At 40.9% G+C, this 22,841-nt stretch overlaps 1 protein-coding gene across 3 annotated transcripts in view; it reads left to right on the top strand.

The window, feature by feature from the left end:
- dlgap5 (discs, large (Drosophila) homolog-associated protein 5) overlaps positions 1 to 22,136 on the top strand; it is a 35,958-nt gene extending 13,822 nt beyond the window's left edge. For 2 of the 3 annotated variants that reach the window (XM_067974567.1, XM_067974565.1), the window contains exons 7-18: positions 1,371 to 1,681; positions 3,680 to 3,804; positions 4,256 to 4,352; positions 5,541 to 5,629; positions 7,526 to 7,686; positions 8,712 to 8,813; positions 9,521 to 9,740; positions 12,135 to 12,363; positions 13,768 to 13,810; positions 14,982 to 15,261; positions 17,939 to 18,036; positions 20,127 to 22,136. In XM_067974567.1, the coding sequence (XP_067830668.1) occupies positions 1,371 to 1,681; positions 3,680 to 3,804; positions 4,256 to 4,352; positions 5,541 to 5,629; positions 7,526 to 7,686; positions 8,712 to 8,813; positions 9,521 to 9,740; positions 12,135 to 12,363; positions 13,768 to 13,810; positions 14,982 to 15,261; positions 17,939 to 18,036; positions 20,127 to 20,252 (1,881 nt within the window). In that variant the 3' untranslated portion in view covers positions 20,253 to 22,136. The remainder of the gene's footprint in view (positions 1 to 1,370; positions 1,682 to 3,679; positions 3,805 to 4,255; positions 4,353 to 5,540; positions 5,630 to 7,525; positions 7,687 to 8,711; positions 8,814 to 9,520; positions 9,741 to 12,134; positions 12,364 to 13,767; positions 13,811 to 14,981; positions 15,262 to 17,938; positions 18,037 to 20,126) is intronic. The other variant, XM_067974566.1, reaches the window with a different exon arrangement.
- The last annotated feature ends 705 nt before the right edge of the window (positions 22,137 to 22,841 follow it).

Raw genomic sequence — 22,841 nt, 5'->3', positions numbered from 1 at the left:
TTTAAATATATGCTAGTGGATCTCCTGTCATGCTGCACATGGTAGGCCAGACAATGTGCTGTTTTATAAGGGCAGTGTGCCAAAGAATTCTTGCCAAAGGGCAGCAATGCTTAACTTGGGGTTTGCCTTTAAGGCCATTCTTTTCATGGTGGATATTTTGCAGTGTCTTTTTTAATCTGAATGGAGACTCCCCCACTTGGCTACTTCTCCCTTGAATCATTTTAGTTTGTTTGGTTGGACTCTGATTATTCTGTGAAAGAATGGTTCTTTGCAATATTGGGGAAAATTGTCCTGCTACGCTTTGAAATGAACTTTTGTTGGTCCATTGTATTGTACAAGGGACATTGCTGCAAAATGGATTGGAAGCATGATCAAAGCTCTGCTTTAGTATGCAAAAAGGGTAATGTCTGTCTGCTGTGCTCTATTAGCAGATCTCCCTTGGCATAGGTTGCAATGCGTTGTTAAGGGTGGGGTGCACATTGCAACTGAATTGCAAGGAACAGTTCAGGTTATACACAGTGCTTCCTCAGAATAATAAATGAGAGACTGAAACAAATATTTTCCACCTATTGCAAGTTGGAACAACGCAGAATTCTTGGAGAGTTGTAGGGCTGGAGATGGTTACAGAGGTATGGAGGGGCGAGGCCATGAAGAGATTTGAACACAAGATCAGCATATCAAATTTGAGGTGTTAGGGAAACTGGAAACCAATACTATACTGAGAGCTTTCTCCACAGACTGCTTAGTTATGCTGGTGCATGCTGGCAACTGTGTTGGGGCTTTCTTTGAGCTAATGGAGTCATAGCTTTGGGAGCCCCATGAGCTCAAGCCTCAGCCTTATCAGAGCCATGGGCCTCCAAATGAATTACATTTTCAAATGTGCAAATTTGGGTTGTGCTTCCTTTTTAAATAAAACAGCCAGTTAAACCCTGCTGGTTTTCTCTGACCAAACTTCAGGCATACTCTTGTCTTCAGGATCTGCCTATTTGTGGCTTTAAAGGAACAGTTCAGGTTATACACAGTGCTTCCTCAGAATAATGTGATTAAAAGCTCCTCCTTATAAAACAGTGTGTCCTGAAGTTTGATGTGCATAGCACTGCAGGAGCTCTGTTGCCATTTTCTTAAAGTGCAATTGGATGAAGTAGCATTTTAAAGTCTTATGTTTGTGTTTTGTTGTATGGGGAAAATAGAATAAAATTGTCCTTCAACTACTCAATGTTGTATTGATTTTATGACTTTATTGTTTAATGAGCACAGCAGATGACCTGAAATGTATTACTGTAGCCTTGTACTTTGCCTAAAGAAGATTAGTTTGAGCCAGTTAAGTGGAATTAAGTACTTCAATTCTTTACATCAAAACTGCTTTGCAGGTTGCTGTCGATGAGCTCAAGTCTGTTCCTTGTGGAGAACAAGAAATGGAAGTCGTCCCTGAAAAAGAGGTTCAGCCACTAAGTTCTGAGGAGCTGATTTTGCCAACTGAGCGTGATGATGGGCACCAAATGCCATTTAGTAAACCAGTATTGGATGTTGATCGTATGAGCAAGAAAGTCTCCTTTGCCCCTGAGAACTATGTCTTTGCACCAGTGGCTGGGTTGGACCAATTCAAATTTACCCCACTGAGCCCCCGGAGTGTAGAAGGTTTCTTTGCACCTCATTCCTGGAGTCCTATCAAACACAAATCGTAAGTATTTGTAGAAAGTATTGTTTCTGACCAGAGGGGGTTTTTTGTGCGTCTGTTGGTGTTTTTACTATTTCCTGCCTTTTTTTTCACCAGAGTGAGAATGATTCACGGTTCCTACTGTTTTTTATTCGTTCATGGGATGTGGGCATCGCTGGCAAGGCCAGCATTTATTGCTCACCCCTAATTGCCCTTGAGAAGGTGGTGGTGAGCCGCTGCAGTCCGTGTGGTGAAGGTTCTCCCACAGTGCTGTTAGGTGGGGAGTTCCAGGATTTTGACCCAGCGACGATGAAGGAACGGCAATTATATTTCCAAGTCAGGATGGTGTGTGACTTGAAGGGGAATGTGCAGGTGGTGTTCCCATGTGCCTGCTGCCCTTGTCTTTCTAGGTGGTAGAGGTTGCTGGTTTGGGAGGTGCTGTCGAAGAAGCCTTGGTGAGTTGCTGCAATGCACCTTGCAGTTGGTAGACGGTGCGCTGGTGTGGGGGTAGTGGATGTTTAAGGTGGTGGATGGGGTGCCAATCAAGCGGGCTGCTTTGTCCTGGATGGTGTCGAGCTTCCTGAGAGTTGTTGGAGCTGCACTCATCCAGACAATGGAGAGTATTCCATCACACTCCTGACATGTGCCTTTATAGATGGTGGAAAGGCTTTGGAGAGTCAGTTGCCGCAGAATACCCAACCTCTGACCTGCTCTTGTAGCCACAGTATTATGCTGATAGCCCTTGTGCAGCATAGTTACCAAATCTGCTCAGAGCACACCCTTGCCAAACTTTAAAATTATTTTTACCAAATTTCCCTATTCAGCCTGGCCTAACCTGTTCTTTCATAGCATCCACTCGGGGGTGCGGGATAACAATCAGGATTGGGTACCTTGGCTGTTCTATTTTCCTTTTCCTCTTTCTTCTCCTGTTTGACAAGTTTAGTGAGAATAGCTGATGCACACTGGCAAAGGACCACCATTCAATAGTCTGTGCTGAGTTAGCTGGGGCAGCTTTTGGGGATTATTTGGATTAGGGATGGGAAAATTGGCCATGGTTTCTGTGCCTCCTGATCACTTTCCAATCTCCTCGCTGCACTTGTGTTTGGAGAAGAGCAAATCAGGTATAGCTGCAGGTGCTCCCCATTGTCAAATAGATTGATAACATGCCATCGACACTCGCACATGAACGATGGCCGTTTGGATAAAGTACTGGAGAATGCTTTTAGAATTGTGTCCCAATGAGAAGTTGATGCCTTCGGAAGAAGAAAAAAATGAGTTAAAATTGGCAAGGAATCGCTTCAGGGCTTTCTTTAAAGTCTTATTGTGTTCAGGAGCAAGCTTTTGACAAACCCTTTAGAATGGGGAGAAGAGTTGAGCAATCTTTTTATCACAATTTACAAATGGAAACCACAATTGTGAGATATTATTGTGTCTGGCCGCCATTTTTCAACACGTTTTCATCAAAATAGCATCTGTTAACAGGGAGCTTCAAAATGGGAAAATGCAAGGAATGATGTGCAATTAACTTTTTTATTTTTTCCTTTTTGTTTATATTAGCGTTTTTTTTGTGGAGTGGGTTTTCTGGTTCTGAAAGTTTTAAAAGAAATAAAATGTAAACTCACTAAGACTGGTAATATTTGTAGTGAATGATCTACTCCTGTCCTTGTGTTCCATTCAGCCCACCTACCCAGCTGTACCATTTTGTTAGCTATGGCAGCTGCATCTCCATTTTCTACCTTCTCTAACCCATTATACCCTTTCTTCCCACGTAAACGCCACCCTTTTAGATGTCTCTCTTAAATTCCGCATGAGTGACAGACATTGATGTGCCTGTGTGCCTTGCCATGGACTTTAGACTGGTTATCCATGGTTGTCATGATTTTGAAACTTGATGTTCCACTTACTAGGAGACTGAGTTTTTTTTGCTGGTTTAATTAGAGTCGAGATCTAAATTCTCATACTCTGCACTGATCCTGCCAAAACAAACACTTGAAGTTGTATTTCTGTTTTCCCTCCGTTCAGGAAAAGTAACTTTGGTTATTCTGCATCAGTGAATTCGGTGATCGGGACTGGGAGAAATAAGTTTGCACCAGAAATTGAGTCTAAAAGTCTCCCCGAAGCAAAAAGTGAAGACCATGTTACTACCGGTGAGCATCGTGTATACAATTGTGATGGGTGGGTCTAGTCAAGTGAATAATTCATTCTTTGGCACTATAATCTTTGTGCTTCTGTCACACATGCTGTAAAATCCCACAATGGCATCCTTTTTAAATTGAAATTGAACAAAAACTGAATGCAATTAAATTTGCAAATTTTATTACCCGAGTGATTTACAAAAATTAGTCAAATGGCCTTTCATTTGCATTAACTGCTAGAACTTCAATGTCCATTTGATATTGTGTGCACTGATTAAATTATTGCTTTAAACTGCCAACCATCTTTTTATAATACATCTTATTTATCTTTAGCACTGTTTCTTTGGCCATTCAAATTGTCCTTGGATTAGTTTATTTGATATTCTGCACACCCCCACCTAAGTTTTATTCAGTGTTAGTGATTTTTAAATCTGCCATATTGTTTGTTTTTTCCTTCCCTTAGTGGTTGAAGAAGTACCAATGCTCAACAAACCACAGGATTCTTTTGCAAGCTCTACAGCTGATGTCAAAGGACAAGTGCACGATGTTGCCTATTTCAGGTTAGGCACATAATCAAAATAAGCTTACAGCAGCAATCCTAATGGTATTGAAGAGTAGGTTGGATTGGATACACCAAACCAACTTGTCAAACCAATTTTGTAAGAATTGTAGCTTCGTGCCCTTCGCATACTCAGAGGTCATTGGTGTGGAGGCAGGGTGCGGTTCCTAAATATTGGAAAGTTGTGTGGTTTAGTGAATTTAGTTTCTTTACCTTCTTTGCTGTAAAAGCTCCTTTACTCTTATTCCAGGTTTTTGAGAAGAGATATCTGACCCTGTCATGCATTTGTGTACTGATCTGTGTCTGAGCTCTTGTTGGAGGATGCTGTAGGCCTTGTGGGTTGTGTGCTGGCATCAAGATAGTTATTGCTGCAAGTGCGCTTTAACAAGGCCCTAATATTAGCAGTGGGTCTAAAGATCTGGGGGGGGAGAGAGAAATGTGTCTCTGTTGTCATCAGCTGTGAGCAGGCTTGTTAAGTTTATTTTCTGCACTGCCATCGACCATCGACTATGTAAGCCCTGTGAGTCTGGTGGCATTGCAATAAGATGTAAATCCCTTGATACTGTCTGAAAATAAATGTCTCTACTTTTATTTGAGCATTTTATGAAGTCTGCCTGCTAATAGGTATCAGCATGCAATGAATTCAGTAAATGACAATGTATAGTCTATGAAAATGATTTTTTTAGAAACTTGATAGTCCCCTGATGGCGCTATTGGTAAAGCCAGAATGTAACTGAACCATACAAGTCAAAATGTCCCAATCCGTGCTGAGTTAGCTGATTTCAAATGGTGGGCAATAGAACTACTACAATTTGCATCAGTGCACTGGCTTATACAGGAGATAAATTGGCCACTCCTGACAGCAATCCTTGCTGGAAAGTGCATTTGTGTGCATATAACTAAGCATTAGTTAGCACATTTTAGAAGAGGGCATAGTAAAACTAATCCGAGCTGTTCAGACTAAAAAGTAATTTGTTTTCCTCTTGAGCATAAAGCAATACCATCATATTCCAGCTTAATATCTTTATAATGCTTATTTCTGAAATTGTTTATCACAGTACCTGTCTACTGTGATGGAAACAGCCACATTGTGGTGGGCACCATGCCCAACCACAACAAGCTTAGGTATTTGGGAAAAGTAGCTTGGATAATTTTAATGTGAATTTGTAATTCCTTTCTTTTGTTGCAGAGGAGTCGTCGTTTCAGAGACTGAGAATTTGACTGGGCTTTGCCAGCAGTGGGAAGGGTGGGCTAATTCTTCAGAGGTTCCAGATGGTGGTAAGGTTAACTTCACCAACGAATCCCATTGTATAAAAGCAATTCATACCCTACTTTGTCTTGAACACTTTTTTAATAGTGTAATTTTTTTAAAATTCTGGTTTCAATTTCACCTAATGAAAACTACTCAGCAGTGTAGTTGTCTCAAATTCTGTTAGTCTATGGCTTTTTTCCGCTTCCTAAATGGCCTTTCTCACTGGATCATTTCAAACGTTACATAAAGAGACTGAAAGTTACTGATTGAATCATGCTTACAAATACAAGTAGTTTATAAAAACAAAATACTGCAGATGCTGGAAATCTGAAATAAAAGCAAAATGCTGGAAACATTCAGCAGGTAAGGTGGCATCTGAGGCGAGAAAAACAGTTAATGTTTCAGGTTGATGACTTTTCATCAGTTGTTTATAAAATGCCCAAATGCTTACTATTAATACAAAAAAACTTTTTTCTTATGCACATTCCCTAGTTTTGTAGGAAGGGGCAACTAAATATCTTTGATTTGTTTACAACTTATGACTGTTCACAGTCAAGTATTTAGCTTGGCTTATTTCTATACCCTGGTATTGGAAACTAAATTTAAATAAAAATCACACTGCAATACAAATGGGAGGAGAGAGTAGGGCAAATGTAATTTTGTATACCTTAATAAAATGCAATTGGTACACAAAAAATAAAGCTGTTGCATCACATTCTTTTCAGCCTCTTGGTTGTTCTCCCTTAAATTTCAACGTTTGTATTCTTAATCATGAAGTCAGGCTTTCTGTTTTACAGCAATGAATAAATTCTTTTTTTTCTCCTTTGCCCCCACTTGGTGGCACTGTGGAACACAACATGTTACTGAACAATATTTGAACTGAAGCTTGAATCAATCAATAAGGGGTTAAAATATCCTGAAACTGCATTAAACACATTCTAAGTGACAGCCCTCTTAGATGAACCAGTCTTTCATAAATCTTCTGTGATGTATGTGATTTCCAGTCAATGGAGTTCAGATCTTTCCACAGTACTAAAGCTAAGTAACCAGAGCTGTGATATGTCATGAATTCTTACAACCACGTGTTTGAAGTCTGCTGTCAAAGCTTGTGTTAATGTCATTTTAATTAAGTCTGCAATCAAAGTAATTGGATTAGTCTATTTTATCTGTTAATCTGCACCCATTAAAATGCCAAACAGTCAGTCCTACCCATCAGGTAATTTTTGACCATTTCTGAATAGAGGCATTGATACAAAGGAAATCCGTGAAGGATGAACCTCACTCATTGCCACAGAAAGAATGAGTTTTTCTAAAGTCGTAAAATACAGACATGTTGTTGCACCACAATCTCAAGAAAACTTTTTCCTTTAGAAACTGATCTTGTTGCCTTTTGCCATAATTTTTAAAATTTGTTCTCTATGGGCTACACTGGCAAGTACGACCATCTTCCTTTGTATCAGGAATGCCACTGGAGGGTTTTTTTGTTTTATTTGACTCACATTGACCTCAGTTTTGCTAGGATTCTTGGCATCCTGCTCAGTTGAATGCTGACTTGATGTCGAGGGCAGTTACTATTGCCACGACCTGTTACAGTAGGTTCTCCTGATAAATAATCCACTTGTGGAATAAGTTAAGTAAAAAGATTCCACCCAACTTCTTGGCATTTTTTAACTTGTGTATCCTAGTCAGAATGGACACTATGGAATGAATGGCCTGTAAACTTGTATGGTTCTATTTAAATCTTTTACTTCAGTGAATAATCTGACGTGATTAAATTTCAGTTCCTCTAACCTCACGTGATGCCATGTGCCTACAAAATCATTTTTTACAAATTTTTTTTTAGTTTTAGTCAGATAAGATGCTTAAAGGGTATCATCTCCAAAAAAAAATCTCTATGCAGTTTCAATTTTTTTTTTGTTTAGTTAAGGACTTGGTTCGCACAACTGTGGGACAAGCACGTCTCCTGATGGGTGAGCGATTCAAACAGTTTAATGGGCTTGTCAACAACTGTGAGTTCAAGACAAGCGAAAAGGAAGTTACCTGCACAGATCTGGAAGGATTTTGGGACATGGTCTACTTCCAGGTATCAACTGACGTTTTTTTGCGCGCACCAGAAGCCAAGCAAAATCCTGACCTTGCCCACCGTTCACACATGCACGTGCAATAGGGATCACTAGTGATCGGAAGTAGCAACCCTGGTGTCGTCCCATTTCCTCTCCAAGACAGAGGTTGACACCATGCATTCATTTGCCATGGCATGGGCTAGGGATCAACCGGAGATCTTCAAAAAGTCACTTGTCAGGAACCAAGAAAATAGGTGGTGGGCAGTAGGAGGAAATGGGTCCAGAGCCAGAGGTCAACCAGAAAAATGGGGTAGTTTGCTTTTGCATGCTTGATAAGTCACGGTAATGAACGTTTGTTATTTTTTTATGCAAGTGAGAGAACGAAGTATCGGAAAATAGACAAAAGGGGTTATCAAAGACCATGGAGCCACTAGAGGGTGACTGGTAGCAGGCACTTAATGCAGAGGTGAGACCTCCAGAATTTTTTAATCAACCAACAAGTTGGTGAAAAAGAGAACCTGGAACCAACACCACAGAGAGAGGAAGGAATCAAACTGGAAAAGGAGTCTCTGTATAAACATCATGTGGAGATGCCGGTGATGGACTGGGGTTGACAATTGTAAACAATTTTACAACACCAAGTTATAGTCCAGCAATTTTATTTTAAATTCACAAGCTTTCGGAGGCTTCCTCCTTCCTCAGGTGAACGATGCGCATCGTTCACCTGAGGAAGGAGGAAGCCTCCGAAAGCTTGTGAATTTAAAATAAAATTGCTGGACTATAACTTGGTGTTGTAAAATTGTTTACAATTGTATAAACATCAGAAGAGATGTGCCAGAAAGCAACATCTCAATATTTTCACTTTCCCAGGTGGAAATATAAATGGAGAACAAATGTTTTCTTTCTCTCCCACCCCATCCCCCTGAAAGCTCTCCTATTTTGTGCTATTCCCTGTGGCTGTAAGCTTACTTACTCTTTCCACCTATTGTGTCAATATGTCGGATCTGGTTTTTTTCCATCTGATCCCCGTTTGTTCCTTCTCCAGGTCACAGATGTGAACAAAAAATTTGAGCGTCTGAAGAAGCTTCAAGAGAATAGCTGGGAGGAGCAGAATGAATTGCCATCATTACCCAAAAAAGTGGTCAAGGTGAGGGACAAGAAATGGAATTGCTTAGGGAATCTGTCACTCACTCCAGTGCAGATGCCACTGAGTATTTATTAACTTGCAGTGTTATTTTTAAACTGACAAAAGCAAGAATGTTGGTCGGTGGGAACTGGTGAATTTTTTTTTTTAAAAGAATAAAGGGGCATTGACAAATAAAAAAGGTAGTAACAGTGATGTAAGTTTCTTACTGTTCTGTCTGTTCTTTCTACCAAAGCCACTACCTTTATCATTGGACCGGGACCCAGTAGTGGCTGATCTGATGAAGCTACTTCTACAAGCTTTTTACACACCACCTTCAAACATCAGTGTGTGCACAATATTCAAATTTTAAACCTTCCTACAAAAGCACTCTTAAGCCAACCAGTTTACTGTGATGGTGAAAGGGTAAAGTAGCCACTAAGGAAATGCTATTTGCACAAGTCCTGCGGAGATTAGAATGGAGTTGGAGGGGTCAGCCAGCCAGACGTTCCCATGGATTTTTATTCCTGTAATGGATGTAAACCCATTAAGGTTTCGTTTTGCAGTGTTCGTTTTAATCTCTGCTAAAGCTTTATTAGGTAACACTGAATTTGGGGGGTTAAGATGATAAAAGATGGCAACGTTAACTACTAAGAAGTTTAATTGGTCTGTTGTGTGGATTTTGTCAGGTGTGCTTTGTCTAATTTGGTAACTTTACATTTCCTTTTTAGAAAAAGGTTGCCATTCCAAAACCCACAGAAGGCCTTGTAATAAAAGCCAACAAAACTCCAGTTGCACCGAGGAGCCGTTTTGCTGCTTTGAAGGCAGCTATGAAAGCCAAACTGAAACAGGAAATGGCAGGCTCCAGTAGTAAAGAAACTCGAAAGGATGAGGTTATTGTGTTTGACGCAGGATTCTTCAGAGTGGAGAGTCCTGCAAAAAGCTTTCCTGGTAAGATTTGTTCCAACCAAACCAATTTAGTTGGCTGTGAATGCCTTTTTTAAAAAGTATATTTTTTTTTAGAACCAGACAGCTCAATCAGTCTTGGATATAGACCATGACACTGAACGGCAAGTTGGGGGAAATTCGACAAACCCAAAACGAATGCAAAGTTGTTGGAGAGACGGCCTGAGCCAAATTCAGCTTCGGGCCTCACTTAAATGCTGCAGGTGGCAGGGAGGCTGCTTCTGCTGGGCACAGAAAAATAAAAACTGAATACTTTTTGGGGCTTTTTTTATTTTTGAGTGGCTGCCTTTTAAGGACCTTAGGCCGCTCAAGACCTGATACAACTAGGCAGAGCACAAATGGCACAAGCTCTGCGTGTTTCTGCCAAAAGGTGGCATTTGGGGTTATGGAAGGTTAGTAGGACCGAGGTTTGCATATTTAAGGAGGCAAGTGCATGTTTCAGGCAGGCGCCCTGGGCGATAGTTGTCCGAGCCCATGTGATGTCCGCTTCGCGTCTAGATTGGGTGGGACAGATTGAGGTGAAATTTGAAGGCTAACGCTCATAATATGAGCACCAAATATGCTGACGTATGCTGAATTTCTCCCCCAAAAAGTTAGACAGAGTGCTGTGGGGCATGGGTGTGGCATAGCCTATGCTGGAGGCACACACAACATTGTATCACTATTATTGTAGGACATAAAAGCACATTAGTGGTGATGATTTAGGAATTACTGAAGGGGACAGGTGTGAATGAGTTATTTTCTATGGGGGGGGTGCCTGCCTGCCTTCTGCTCTTTCCCAACCCCTCCCCCAAATTTTGATTTTTGATGCCTGCCTTGGTGCATTTATTAGCATTTTGGGGTCTAGGGTAATTGAGTGTTAATCTGTAACTTTTTTTAAGTAAATAAAATGATTGCCATCCCACTGTCTCGTCCCAAACTGTGGCAATTCCACAAATAAATGAAACTAATTAATGCATTCACACCAGAGAATTTTTATAATTAATTCTCAGGATGTGGGCGTTGCTGGCACGGCCAGCATTTATTGTCCGTCCTTAGTTGCCCTGCGAAGGTGGTAGTTGGCCACCTTGAACTGCTACAGAAGTGGTTAGTGCAACTGAGTGGCTTGCTAGGTTAGGAATCAACCACGTTGGTGTGGGACTGGAGTTGCATATAGGCCAGAGCGGGTAAGGACTGCAGGCTTCCTTCTCTAATGATACACAAGGTGTCGATTCAGCTCAGTCATTAAGTGCAAGAGCTGCATGCTTCAGCGGGTTGAATGGAAGATTCCTCCAATGGCAACCCCTCACTTTCACCAGCTTGTTATACTGCTGCATAGCCTTCTCTGTTTGTAATACGACAGCATCAACACCTTTACTTCTGATGAAAGCCAGTGTCTTCAGGCATTTATATAGCTCCTTTCACAACCTCAGGATGCTTGAGGTGCTTTACAGCACATGAAGTATGCTTGAAGTGTAGTCACTGTTATAATGACTTCCAGAGACTTGGTTTAACATATCTGAAGAACGGCACCTCTGACAGTGCAGCCCTCCCTCAATACTGCAGAAATGCAAGATCTTGTCTTCAATGTTGTGTAATTGATCGGGCCTGCAGTTGAGTTTTTACGACATTCCGATGGCTTTGTGGTCACTTTCTTTACTGATGCCAGCTTTTTTATTTCCCGATTTATTTTAACTGAATTCAGATTCTCAAACTGCCATGGTGGGATTTGAACTCATTCTCTGGAATATTAGTCCAGGCTGCTGGATTACTCATTCTGTTACATGACCACTATGCTACCGTACCCAGCATTCACGCCAGGGAATAGCCACGTCATCTTAAAAAAAGACAACAACCAAGCATGCCTCAAAGTTCCTTTTTGAGAGAATTTTTTAACGTTTGTAACCCACATATAAGCAGTTTGTAACTTTGGGGACAGGCATCAAATAAGCACATCAAATCAACAGCTCATTGTGCACAAATTTGTCGCAGATAAATTTTCAAAGAGGAGACAGTAACATCTAGTTCCAATCCCGCCTCCAACCTATCTAGTTCTAATATGCTCTAGTCCCACCTCCCAAATGATCTGATTGGTTGATATTGACAACCTCCAGGGTTTAAAGATGTTTAATAATTGTAATAGGACTGGAATCCAAGAGCTGAGAATTGAATTGTGTCCAGGCCAGATCAATTACACAACACTGAAGACAAGATCTTGCGTTTCTGCAGCCTGTGTGCCAAAAAAGGACAGTACTGTGCTCAGTTTCATTATCTCCCAAGTAGCAAAATGCCACAGACCTTAGCCTTGAATACAAGTTGTTTGGTACATAGAGGTTTGAAGTGACAGTGATTTACTTTGAGAGTTGATAAATGGACTCATTCTAACTAATGTTTGTACAGCATCTCCCAAGATCTGTTCTACAATCGGTCGGGCATCAAGCCAGCAACCAAAAGAACAATGTCCCACTACCAAATCAAGTGTGTGTAACTCAGCCAACCCTACCTCTCCCGTGCCCTGCATGGCAGTCAGTCCAAGCCAACAGACTTCTGATAGCCACAACATCTTGCCAGAGACTCAATCACCTATAATAATGATGAAAAGCTTCATTAGTTCCATGGCTGGAGAGAGGTGAATCTTCTACTTACCTACTGCATTTTATTTTTTAAAAACAGCAGGTGAAACATATTTATGCAAGTTTCTATTTTCAGTCTCTTTTTAATCATGTTGGTCTCTGTTCAAAACAGTGCCAGGCCATAGTATTGCTCACCTGGCTGAATAGCTTCTCCTGGTCCTGTTTGTGGTCCAGTTGAAAGCTATTTGTGCACCTAAATGGGTTTTAATGTGTATTTGTAATTTTCTAATCTGGCATTTTCCAAAATTTAAATAGTTGTAGTAAGGAAGCTGCTTTGTGTTGTAATTTTAATGTTTACTGCACCGTAAAACATTCTTCATTTAAAATACAGCCACTTCCTGGTTGCTGATGGCAGTACCCAGCCAGTACTAACTTTGCTGGATTAGGTGGCCCAGACTCCCTTCCTGTCCGGTCTGAACCATCAACTTCCATGCAAATTAAAGGAGGCATTCAGGAATGTGCATGGGCTGGTTGTGTTCTGAGGAATTCTGGATAACAATGTGGTTCCATGTGTTTTTTTTAAACTGAAGGTGTCTCCTGGATAGGAGATGAGTTAATTTTTTTTTAATAGCATGTGTGGATGAAGGTTACTTTGTACTTCTCCAATGGCATTCCTTCTTTAAGCTAATTGGCCTTTGCCTAGAATATCGCTGAACCCATCTACTGCAGTGTGCAGAGAGCTGGGACCAATGCTGTTCTTTTGTAGTGGGAATAAAGCAGTGAACCAGCTGTTCCATTCTTACCCTTATGTGCACATCAATTAGAATGAATGGACAACTTGGAGGCTATTCTTTCTTTGCTCCAAGCAATGCAATACAATGCAGGAGTACAGCTGCAGAGCATCCTTATTCTCTATCTGGAACCAGTAACAAAGGAATACTTTAACCTAGTTAAACTTGGTTCATTCATTCCTCCCTTCTTCCCCCCCCCCCCCCCCCCCCTACCCCAAACAACCTAATTACTAAATTCTAGTTACAAGAGAGCTGTTCTCCACTACTGGGTGAAAGTTACATTTTTGTAGCTCTCTGCTGTACATTTTTTTAGCATGGTAAACCATGAGCTATTTGGCTGTAGTTATCACATTTTATTCCAAGCCTAGTTGATTATGAATCTCAATATTTAAAATATGATTTTTGGATGAGATCTTATACTTCAGTATGGGCATTTTTGTTAAATGCTGTACTATGGAGTGGCAGGATGCAGATTCATGTCTGTAATTCTTCATGATACCAACCTTTCAGTTGTAGAGAGCACTGAGCAGTTTAGAGAACATTTAAAATTAGTAAGAAGTGAAATCTGTCTATGGGGCAAACTGCTGTTGCCTGGCTTGCTGTTCAGTGGTTATATGCATGACGACTCCTCCCCTTAAGAGATTTCTAATGAACATTTCTTCTGCCTAGCACTGCACAAGAGGCTGCCTGTTCTGGAAAGAGCACAGAAGAGGTAAGATGAAATTATTGAAGTGACCTTTTATTTCTCAACTAGCTGCTTTTTTTTGGTCTTCCTATCTTAAATATTCAGTGCCAAAGATTATCAACTGTAGTGCTTTAAATGGATCCATGCTGTACCACTTCTTGGCAAGGCTGGCATTGGAAGAGGGCTGCGAGCAGGTTGCTCACTCTTGGCTAGGGAAACCTAAAGAAGAGGACAATGGAGCATAAAGGACCAGTCTTTTGATGGGTGGGAAATGTTACACCAGAACATGGAATGATTTGCCACCAGTGGCTATTGAGGTAGAAACATTTAAACGGGATTGGTAAGTATTTGAAAAGGAAGAATATAGAGAGAGAGCAGGGAACTGGATTAGAATAGGCAGTTGCAGTTGAAGAGCTAGTGCCAACACTGGACGATTGGCCATATGTCCTCTTATGTCTTGCTGAGCAAGGGTGATCGACCAAAACTAGGCAAATTTAAATGTGTTGTGCCTTCCTTATTTTCTTGTTGTCTTGAATGAGATGGCCCTAGAGCTGAAACATAAAAGTGACCTGTGTCCCTAATAATTCGGCAAGTTTATTCAGTGAGAAATTAAGCCATAAAGATCAAACGGTCTCTGGTTTTCAAACCAATCTGTGCTGAGTAGTTTAAGGTTCACCATGGCTAAAATGGCCCAGGCTAGCAAGGGGAATATTCATCCAGGTTTCCTAGTCTGATGGCTATCCAGTAGCTCTTGCTCCTGTATCTTTGTCAGGTGAGGACAGAATCTGGCTCAGATATGATGTCTTCACAGTCAAATGGTTGGCAGCACTCACTGAATAAGAGGCATTTGGGCAAGGTTCTGGAAAGAAACAGGCACCTAGAGAAACTTGCACCAAAGAACCAGTATTTTCAGGAGAGGAGTGGGAAGAAAACTGGCCAGAAAGAAGAACAAAACACTAACCAGTAGCAAGTAGATCCTAACTTAATGTTTTTAACTTTTATGCCATTGCTAGGTGAAGTCATTCTCCCTCTTGAGAAAGGGGGGTGGGATTAAACAACTACATCCTGCCTTTGTTGCCACGAATTGATGCTACTTGTATTGATTGGTTATGTGGCTGACTGTACTAACTGGGAGAGGATAATGACACTATTTGAGGGAAATTGAGCTTTTCTAAGGTTGCTATCTTGTGTTCCCTAGATAAGTACTTCACTGGAGTTTTCGAAGTATCTCCGGCCCAGGAGCTGTGTCGGTGACTTGCCAGAGGTGCTGCAGCCTCCGTTTCATGATAATGAGAATGATGCTAAATCCATTTGTACCAAAAGAAGCTCTACACGTGATTTTGGACTATCGGAGCTGTCGTCTTCTCCGTTGAATTTTGAAGATGTGGAAATGAAGAGTCCTGCGAGTCAGCGAACGTCGCCAACTGGTGCCCACCCAATTTCACAAGAGGAAATGCTTCCACTGGCCAATTGTCCAGGTAAATTGAATTGTTGCGTGCACTTTTGATCTGGGAATTACTGCATGTCAAAACGAGAAAAACATAATGTTGCAAGAAATCTTTTTTCTATTTATTGGAAGATTAGAAAGATACAGGCGCAAGTATAGTTTGGGTGGTTCAGAAACCAATGTAAAGGCTATCCCATATCTATATAATTATGTCCTGTCTAGTGCATGTCCATTGTACTGCAGGTGCTCAAAACATAATTTTATTTTAAAAAGTGCAAGTTCGTCATTGAAGTAGAGTCTGAAATTTGCAACTGTCTTATGACATGAGTAGTTCATACAATAACCTAGATTTGCCTATTTAGAGCAGTAACCTTACATAAGCATAGGTTAGCAGCTGAAGATTGCAACTGTGCTTTGGACCCCGTGTAGAATACATGAACAATGCCTCCGGAGAGTCACTAGATTTACTTTTTAAATCGGCTTGTGGAGAGAATACCACTTTGTTCACCTAATGTCAGTTTCTTAAGTTCTGATGCATACTTTCATTGAAGTCACTGGACTGATAGGTGCAATATGTGAACAAATGGTCCTCACATATCTGGGATTTGGATCGACGGGATCAAATCTTTTACACGTTCTCTCGTGTTCTATGTAAACTGATTGATTGGACTGTATCTGCCGAGGTTTATCATTTCTAAATTTATTTCTAATTCATGCACCTGATACAGCAGGTGAAAAGTGGAGGGAAAAAATTCCACCATGGCAAATCATTGAATTCAACAAATCGGGTAATTTGTGAGCCAGCGCTAGCAAAATGATTGAATGCTTCAGCATTGTCATAAATTTTTGAAAGAATACTGATGAAACATCCAAGTACTATTGCCAATGAGTTTTTTCAAAACTAGATGTCTAACAGCACAAACACATTTTAATAATTGTAAACAATTTTACAACACCAAGTTATAGTCCAACAATTTTATTTCAAATAAAATTGTTGGACTATAACTTGGTGTAAAATTGTTTACAATTGTCAACCCCAGTCCATCACCGGCATCTCCACATTTTAATAAGCCAGTCTTAATGTTCTGTTTGCCAGTGGATGTTGTGCATGCTTCCCTCCTGCACCCCCAAACTTTCTACTCTGTCCTGAAGGGACTGGCTTACTTTGTGGTACAGTTTCATGGGTACGCTCGGGCACCAGGTGACCACTCCTCATGTATTGCTCTAGACTGGGTCTATTCATGTGGTAAATGGGGGTGCAGTGCCACAGCCAAGACCAATCCTGTCCTCAATCTACATCCACAGCTGCACTTTCCAATAGAAACCCTAGCTTGCTTTTCTCACAGGCCAGTAATGGTAACCGTACAGCTCCACTGGCTCAGATCGGCTAAATCACCACATACCTGCTATTGAACCACGGAACCTCCCTGGTCTGATGCCTTAGTTCCCCACTGTAGACGGCGCACTTACCAACTGAACTCAGTATTAGTTTTTATTGAAGGAAATGAGCACACATGTAGTTTAACAGATAAATGGCAGGCCCAGATGTACCTTCAGGGAAGGATCTATATGACCCAGATAAAACAGTTGTGCAGTTTGAATTTTTTGGATTTTTGTTAAGATTCTGTCCAATTGCAGCATTTGCCCCTTGACCAGTTGGCTGTGACCAGACCTGACTGCCTTCAGCTCATTTTTAGCAAAGAGCAGCTGTGTGAGTGAAAATACTATGTAGCTGTTTGAATTGCCAGTAGCTCTATAGTAAAAGACCAGCTATTTCCTTCTAAAGAGCTGAAAGTTATTACTAATGTTTACAAAAATCAAGTTGCAAAATTTAATTGAAACTATCTTTCGGGACCTCTTCGATTCGTGGTGTACTTGTGTGGTGTTTGTATTTTATTTTAAATATGTGCACTAAACTTTTTTCAAATCTTTGTAACATCAGCAATTGAAGTTAGATGTTAGCACCAACCTAACACGATGCTAAAACTTTCTACTGTGGTGACTTTTGTGCATGTTAGTAACTGGACATTCGTTTTGTTATAACCAGCATTTTTTTTTATTTATAATAAAGATAAATTCAGAATATTTTTTCTTTGAATTTGGAGTGCTGGTGGCATCTGGTGTACTGGCTGAGAAGATATGTCTGGACTCTGAACTCTGTAAACATCTGAAAAGCTCATTAACCTGGGGTGCTTCAGTGAACTTGTCAGTTCAATTGTGTCTGCTTTAATTCAGCTCTTCTACCCTGTCAGGTTCAGCGACATCTCCTAGCCAGTTCTGATTATTTTTCATTGAGTGTTGTGTTCAACCAAATATTCGGGGGGTTGGGGGAAGGAATCAACCAAGATGGATGGCCAAAGGGATGTTGATGCTTAACTTTTGAAGGAAGGAAGGCTAATGACACTAACGTTGCTATACAGTGGTTGTGTTTCACATAGAATAGAGCTTCTACTGTCTAATTCCATAATCTCATCAGGTTGCGCTCAGTGTGACTGAAGTTATTTAATGAGAGCAGACAAGCTGAAACATACCATTCTCCAAAGTAATGACAAAATCAGTGCCATTCTTTCAATAATATATGGATCAATACAATATTTGCCATCAGTGACGTGTTTTATCTATGCTTTCTAGGAGTTGTGACTTTCAATGTGTTTCATCTTTCTGCATGTATTGCTCCTGTTTCTTGTTTACATTTGTCCTTTTTCTAGGTCTGCTGATTCCCAATTCCATTTCAACCACACCAGAGACTCCCTCCTTTAGTTCAGTTGATGATCTGTTGGTTACAGGAATTACTCTCCATAGTGTGGTAAGGAAATTATCGCTGCAGTAATAAAGCTGTTTTTTTTTCAATGTGTTTTTCTCTTCACTGCCCAGACATTCAGTGGATGACTCACTTTTTTAGGTCTCTGCAAATGCTGCTCTTAAATCAGTAATGAAGTGCAGGTCAGTGGCCTGGACTGTTGTTTTCCTTTCCTCCAGAATTCTTCCCTCTCCTGAAAGCTATGGCTTGCAGTGAAGTAATAGTTTCATAGGTGGGGGCACATAGATTATTTCCTCCTTTAAGGTCCTTGAATATGTTTTACCCACCCAACTCCATGACTACCACTCCCATTATTCCCTGTTTGAACTTGTTCACACCAGTTTCCACCCAGCCCATAGCACAGGCCACCATGGTCAAAATCCCTAATGACTTCCTTTGTGACTGCAGCCATGGTGTGCTGTCCTCTCTTGCTCACCTCAGCTTCTCTGCAGCATTCAACGTAGTCATGTACTCACGTGGCCCACTTCCTTGGTTCTATTCCTACCCATCACAATGTGACCAACCGACCATCTGCGTTGGCTTCTTATCCTGCCCTGCATGGTCACCTCAGGAGCCTCCTAAAATTTCATCTGCAGCCCCTTTTCTTCTATGGGCTGTCCATCAGCAACATTGTCTGTAATTATGGAGTCAGCTTCCACGTGTATGCTGACAACACCTAATTCTAACTCTCTGCCACTACCCTGTAATTCACTATCACCACTCTGCTGTCCAATTGCTTGTCTAACATTACCGTGCACGAGTGTGAACATTCTCCAACTTATCAGCAAGACGGGAGTCATTCTGTTCGGCACTTGACCAAAATTTTGCGGCTTAGCCACTGATTTCATTTCCCCAGCTGTTTTGACCCTGAGCTCAGTGTCAATCTCTATATCCTATCACCACAGCCACCTATTTGCACCTCTTTTATATAAAAAAAAATTGCCCACCTCTTAAAAAATATTGCCCATGTCCATCACCTCAGACCTTTCCAATCTCTTCACTGGCTTCCTGACTCCATCCTACATAAACTCCAATTCATCCAAAGTCATACTACTTGGCATCCTATCTTACCAATACCTGTTCTCCTGTCACCCTTATCCTTGCCAATTTCCATTGGCTCCCTGTTTCCCAATACATTGAATTCAAAATCTTTGTCCTTGTTTTATAATTCATCACCGTTCCCTGCCTCTGCAACCATCTTGAACCCTACCTGCATGCATCTGGCCTCCGTTCTGCCTCGCTGTTACCTTGTTATGGTTCCACCTTCGGTGACCGTCTTCGTTGTCTTGGCCCCACACTCGTGTTGTTTCTAAGCCCTTCTTACTTGAAATACAGTCTCTTGCGTTCTCCTATTTCCACCCCCCACCCCGGCCAGTCAAAACCTGCTTTGACCATATCTTCAATCACCTCCCTAGCTCCTCCCGCCACTGGTTGGCGTCTGTTTTTGCCTGTGGTGTGCCTGGGGCCACCATTATATTTATAGTTCCTATTAACATGCAGGTTGTAGTTGGGTAGAAGTTACCATTTTAAATCTGAGCCTGGGAAATGTTGCTGTGAGAATTCTCACAGCTGATTCAGCCTGTATTTGCATGGGATTCCCACAGGTGCATTTGCAATAAGGGGTGGTTAGATAATCAGAGGTACAAATCGTGGCTTTATGATATCTTCCTTTTCCCCTCCCTAGCCTGGAGGTGCCACGGCCAGTTTTGAACAACTGCCTTCCTACCTGAAATTGCTCAACTGTTTGTTTATACCTGGAATAGTACTAGTATATGTGGCTCATTGCCACTATACTGAAAGGAAGATTGGTGCTCACCTCTGAAAGGCAAGACTCTCTGTCCCTGTATTCCATCGTCTGACCTTTTGGAGGAATCTTAAGCCCCATATGCATTGTTCCTACAGTTTGATTTCCACTGCAAATACCATTAGCTTTTAAAGCTTTCATGTCTTGAATTTCCTTTAGCCATCTCATTTTGGACATTTAAAAAATTAAACTTAAAAGTTGTGACCTGCAAATATTCTGTGTGCAACTTTGTTTAGGTACTGTAAATAAATGTATAAAACAGTACGTTTAACTACTCTTGTGTGTTATTAAGCAGTCCACAGGAAATTATATGAGCCCCTTCGAAACAATGATTAGGGAAGACCACCGACCAGCGCTTCCACTTCAAGTAGCCCTTCAGGATTTGATGTCATTCAGTCCTAGTGGAACACCTCAATAATGAAGACTAGAAAACCAGAGACCCTAGCCATTGAAACTACTGGCCCATCTTGCATTGTCTAGACCATGAAGGACTTGTACCAAGACACTTCATAGCAGATCATAATATGGTTTCTAGCTGAATGGAGACTCTGGTGCTGCACTACCATCTGTGTTCAGTGGAGAAGAGCACTGAATGCCAATGAAGACCAAAGCCATATTTGGCAGCTAATAAATTATGATGACTATAAAGCTTTGAATTATTTCTCTTGGGTGCACATCCCAACTGTGTGGAGTTCAGTGGTTTATTGCTTGCAGTAAAAGTTCATGGAGTGTTTGCTGCCATTAAGTGTCAATATTTCATTACTCTGCAGTTTGGCATTTATTTACTGACTGTTGGTTAGTTTTCCATTATCAATGTTTTTGACATAAGCATGTCCTTTTTATACCGTGCAGATTAATGAATTTTTCTAGACTGAATGTGAAGAATATAAAAGATGCAGTGTATTGGAAAAGCAATATTGTGACCATGTGATGGGGTTGCAGGTTTGATTCCTGTCCAACTCCATCTGATGTCCTCTAAATTCCCAGCTCTAAATTATGTTGCTCAATGGAGGCCGCCTACTTCCTCACAGGAAAGGAGAAAACGCCCAAGGAAGAGTGAGATCTGCTCTCGTATGCCATCTCGTCCAGGTTAGAGGGCACCAGAAGGCCATCTGCCCACCCTTAGCCGCACTCGATGAATGGCCCCAGAGAAACTGGGCAGAAAACTTGAATTGATACCTCCATGTAAATTTTAATTAATTGGTAGAACATTTTACAACACTGTAGGAGCTGGAATTGGTGAATTTAATAATCTTTACCAATTTTTGTTTTTGAAGTATAGTATCTGGAACATTGCACATCCCTCAGACACTTGACAGCTAATATTTGGGGCTTTTGAGCAAACTCTGTTTCAGGAACAGTCAGGTTCTGAAAAGGTAGCATTTCAGGCATGTTAGCTGTGCAGCAGACTGCCTGAGATATTTTAACTCTTGAAATGTAGCCTTTGAGTTCTCTTGTTAAAGTATCTGACGGGACTATCATTGCTCCTCTTTACAAATACGACAGTGGATCTTCCAAGATCCTTAGTCTGTTGCGCTCACTTCTTTCACCTCTTCTATCTAGTGACCATCCATGCTGTAATTCATAATAAGAATTACAAGAAATTTACTTCAACAACTTGGGCTGATTTGTGACTGCCTGTACTATTGTAATTAGTTGTTGCCCTTAAAATGCAAGGGCATTTTTATCAAAGAATGGACTTGCCCTCAGAGCACCCTGGAAGTGTCAAATGATGGGCTGGTTAATGTTTTTAACTATTGTAGCCATATAAGCTGTTGCCCGTACCCGTGGATGAAATCCTGTGCTGCTACTGGAATCCCATATCCAGCAGCTTGACCACAAATAGAACTCTGGTTCCTTTTTATCTGGAGAACCTCTGGTGCTTCGACCTGCCAGACACAGGCTTGTGAGATTGACTGTCACACCATGTGCCTTTACCAGAAGATTTTTTTTGTGTTGGGAATTTTCTGGTGTATGATTTACATATTCCCTGCCCACTCCCAAAGACTTTGTGATTGAAGTAGAGCAATGGTATTAATCACACCATTTCCTCTTTAAAACTGAAGTGACTTGCTCGCTAATTTAGATCTCCCCACTGCCTTAACTTGCCATTCCCAGTTGTGGCAGGTATAGACAATGAACATTTATTGTACACTTTCTGTATAGCAATTTAAGAACAACAGTCAGGATGAAAATGATGCTGTAATATGAAGAAATTTGTAACTGCATAAAAGTGAGGAATTTCTTGCCTATATATTGGTTTTGTATGTCTATTTACCAAAAATAAAACTGCATAGTTTCAGTTCAGAGCTGTTTTAAATGAACTACCCCAGAGTTGGGTCGTGTTGAACTTTGCTCTTCACCTTTTTGGATCCTGAATTCATATGTAACCAAGAAGGAGGCATGAAAAAGTCACGCTTGCCACTCTGAGCGTTTAATTTTAAAACATGACACCTAGCAGAGCATCTGTTGTGGTGTTGGTCCGTGATGAAGTCTGTTGGAAAGGCACTGGTGCTATGGTAATATCCTCAATGTGCCTTTCTATGTTGCTACGGTTGATTTTCAATTATTGTGATTTTATTTTTATTAATTGTACATTTTAAACTCCATCTGAGCAGCAGAAGAGCCACTCTACTCTTCGAAGTATTTTATCCATCTAACCCTGCTCCAAGCCAGATATTTGTCCAGCTTCCTTTTGACTGCTTTTGCTGGGAATTTGCTCTATGCATGCGGGGTTTACAGTATGACTTCTAATCTTCCACTGCTGCTTAAGTTTTTGATCACGTATTGCAGCATGAATTACAGGATGATGAAGTTCAATTGCGATATGTGTTTGTAGCTAGATTTCCATTGCCACTTTTCCCACAATTAATTTTATAGTGCAGTGATTGTTATGTAAGGAAATAGGGCAGTAAATATACTCCTGCAATGTCCTACAGCAGTACAGTGATGTCTGCATTGACTATATACTTAAGTCCTGGTGTGGGATTTGAGTTCTCATCCTGCT

Source organism: Heptranchias perlo, chromosome 40 (genome assembly GCF_035084215.1).
Source record: "Heptranchias perlo isolate sHepPer1 chromosome 40, sHepPer1.hap1, whole genome shotgun sequence".
NCBI lineage: Eukaryota > Metazoa > Chordata > Chondrichthyes > Hexanchiformes > Hexanchidae > Heptranchias > Heptranchias perlo.
This window is presented reverse-complemented; position numbering and strand designations above follow the sequence as displayed.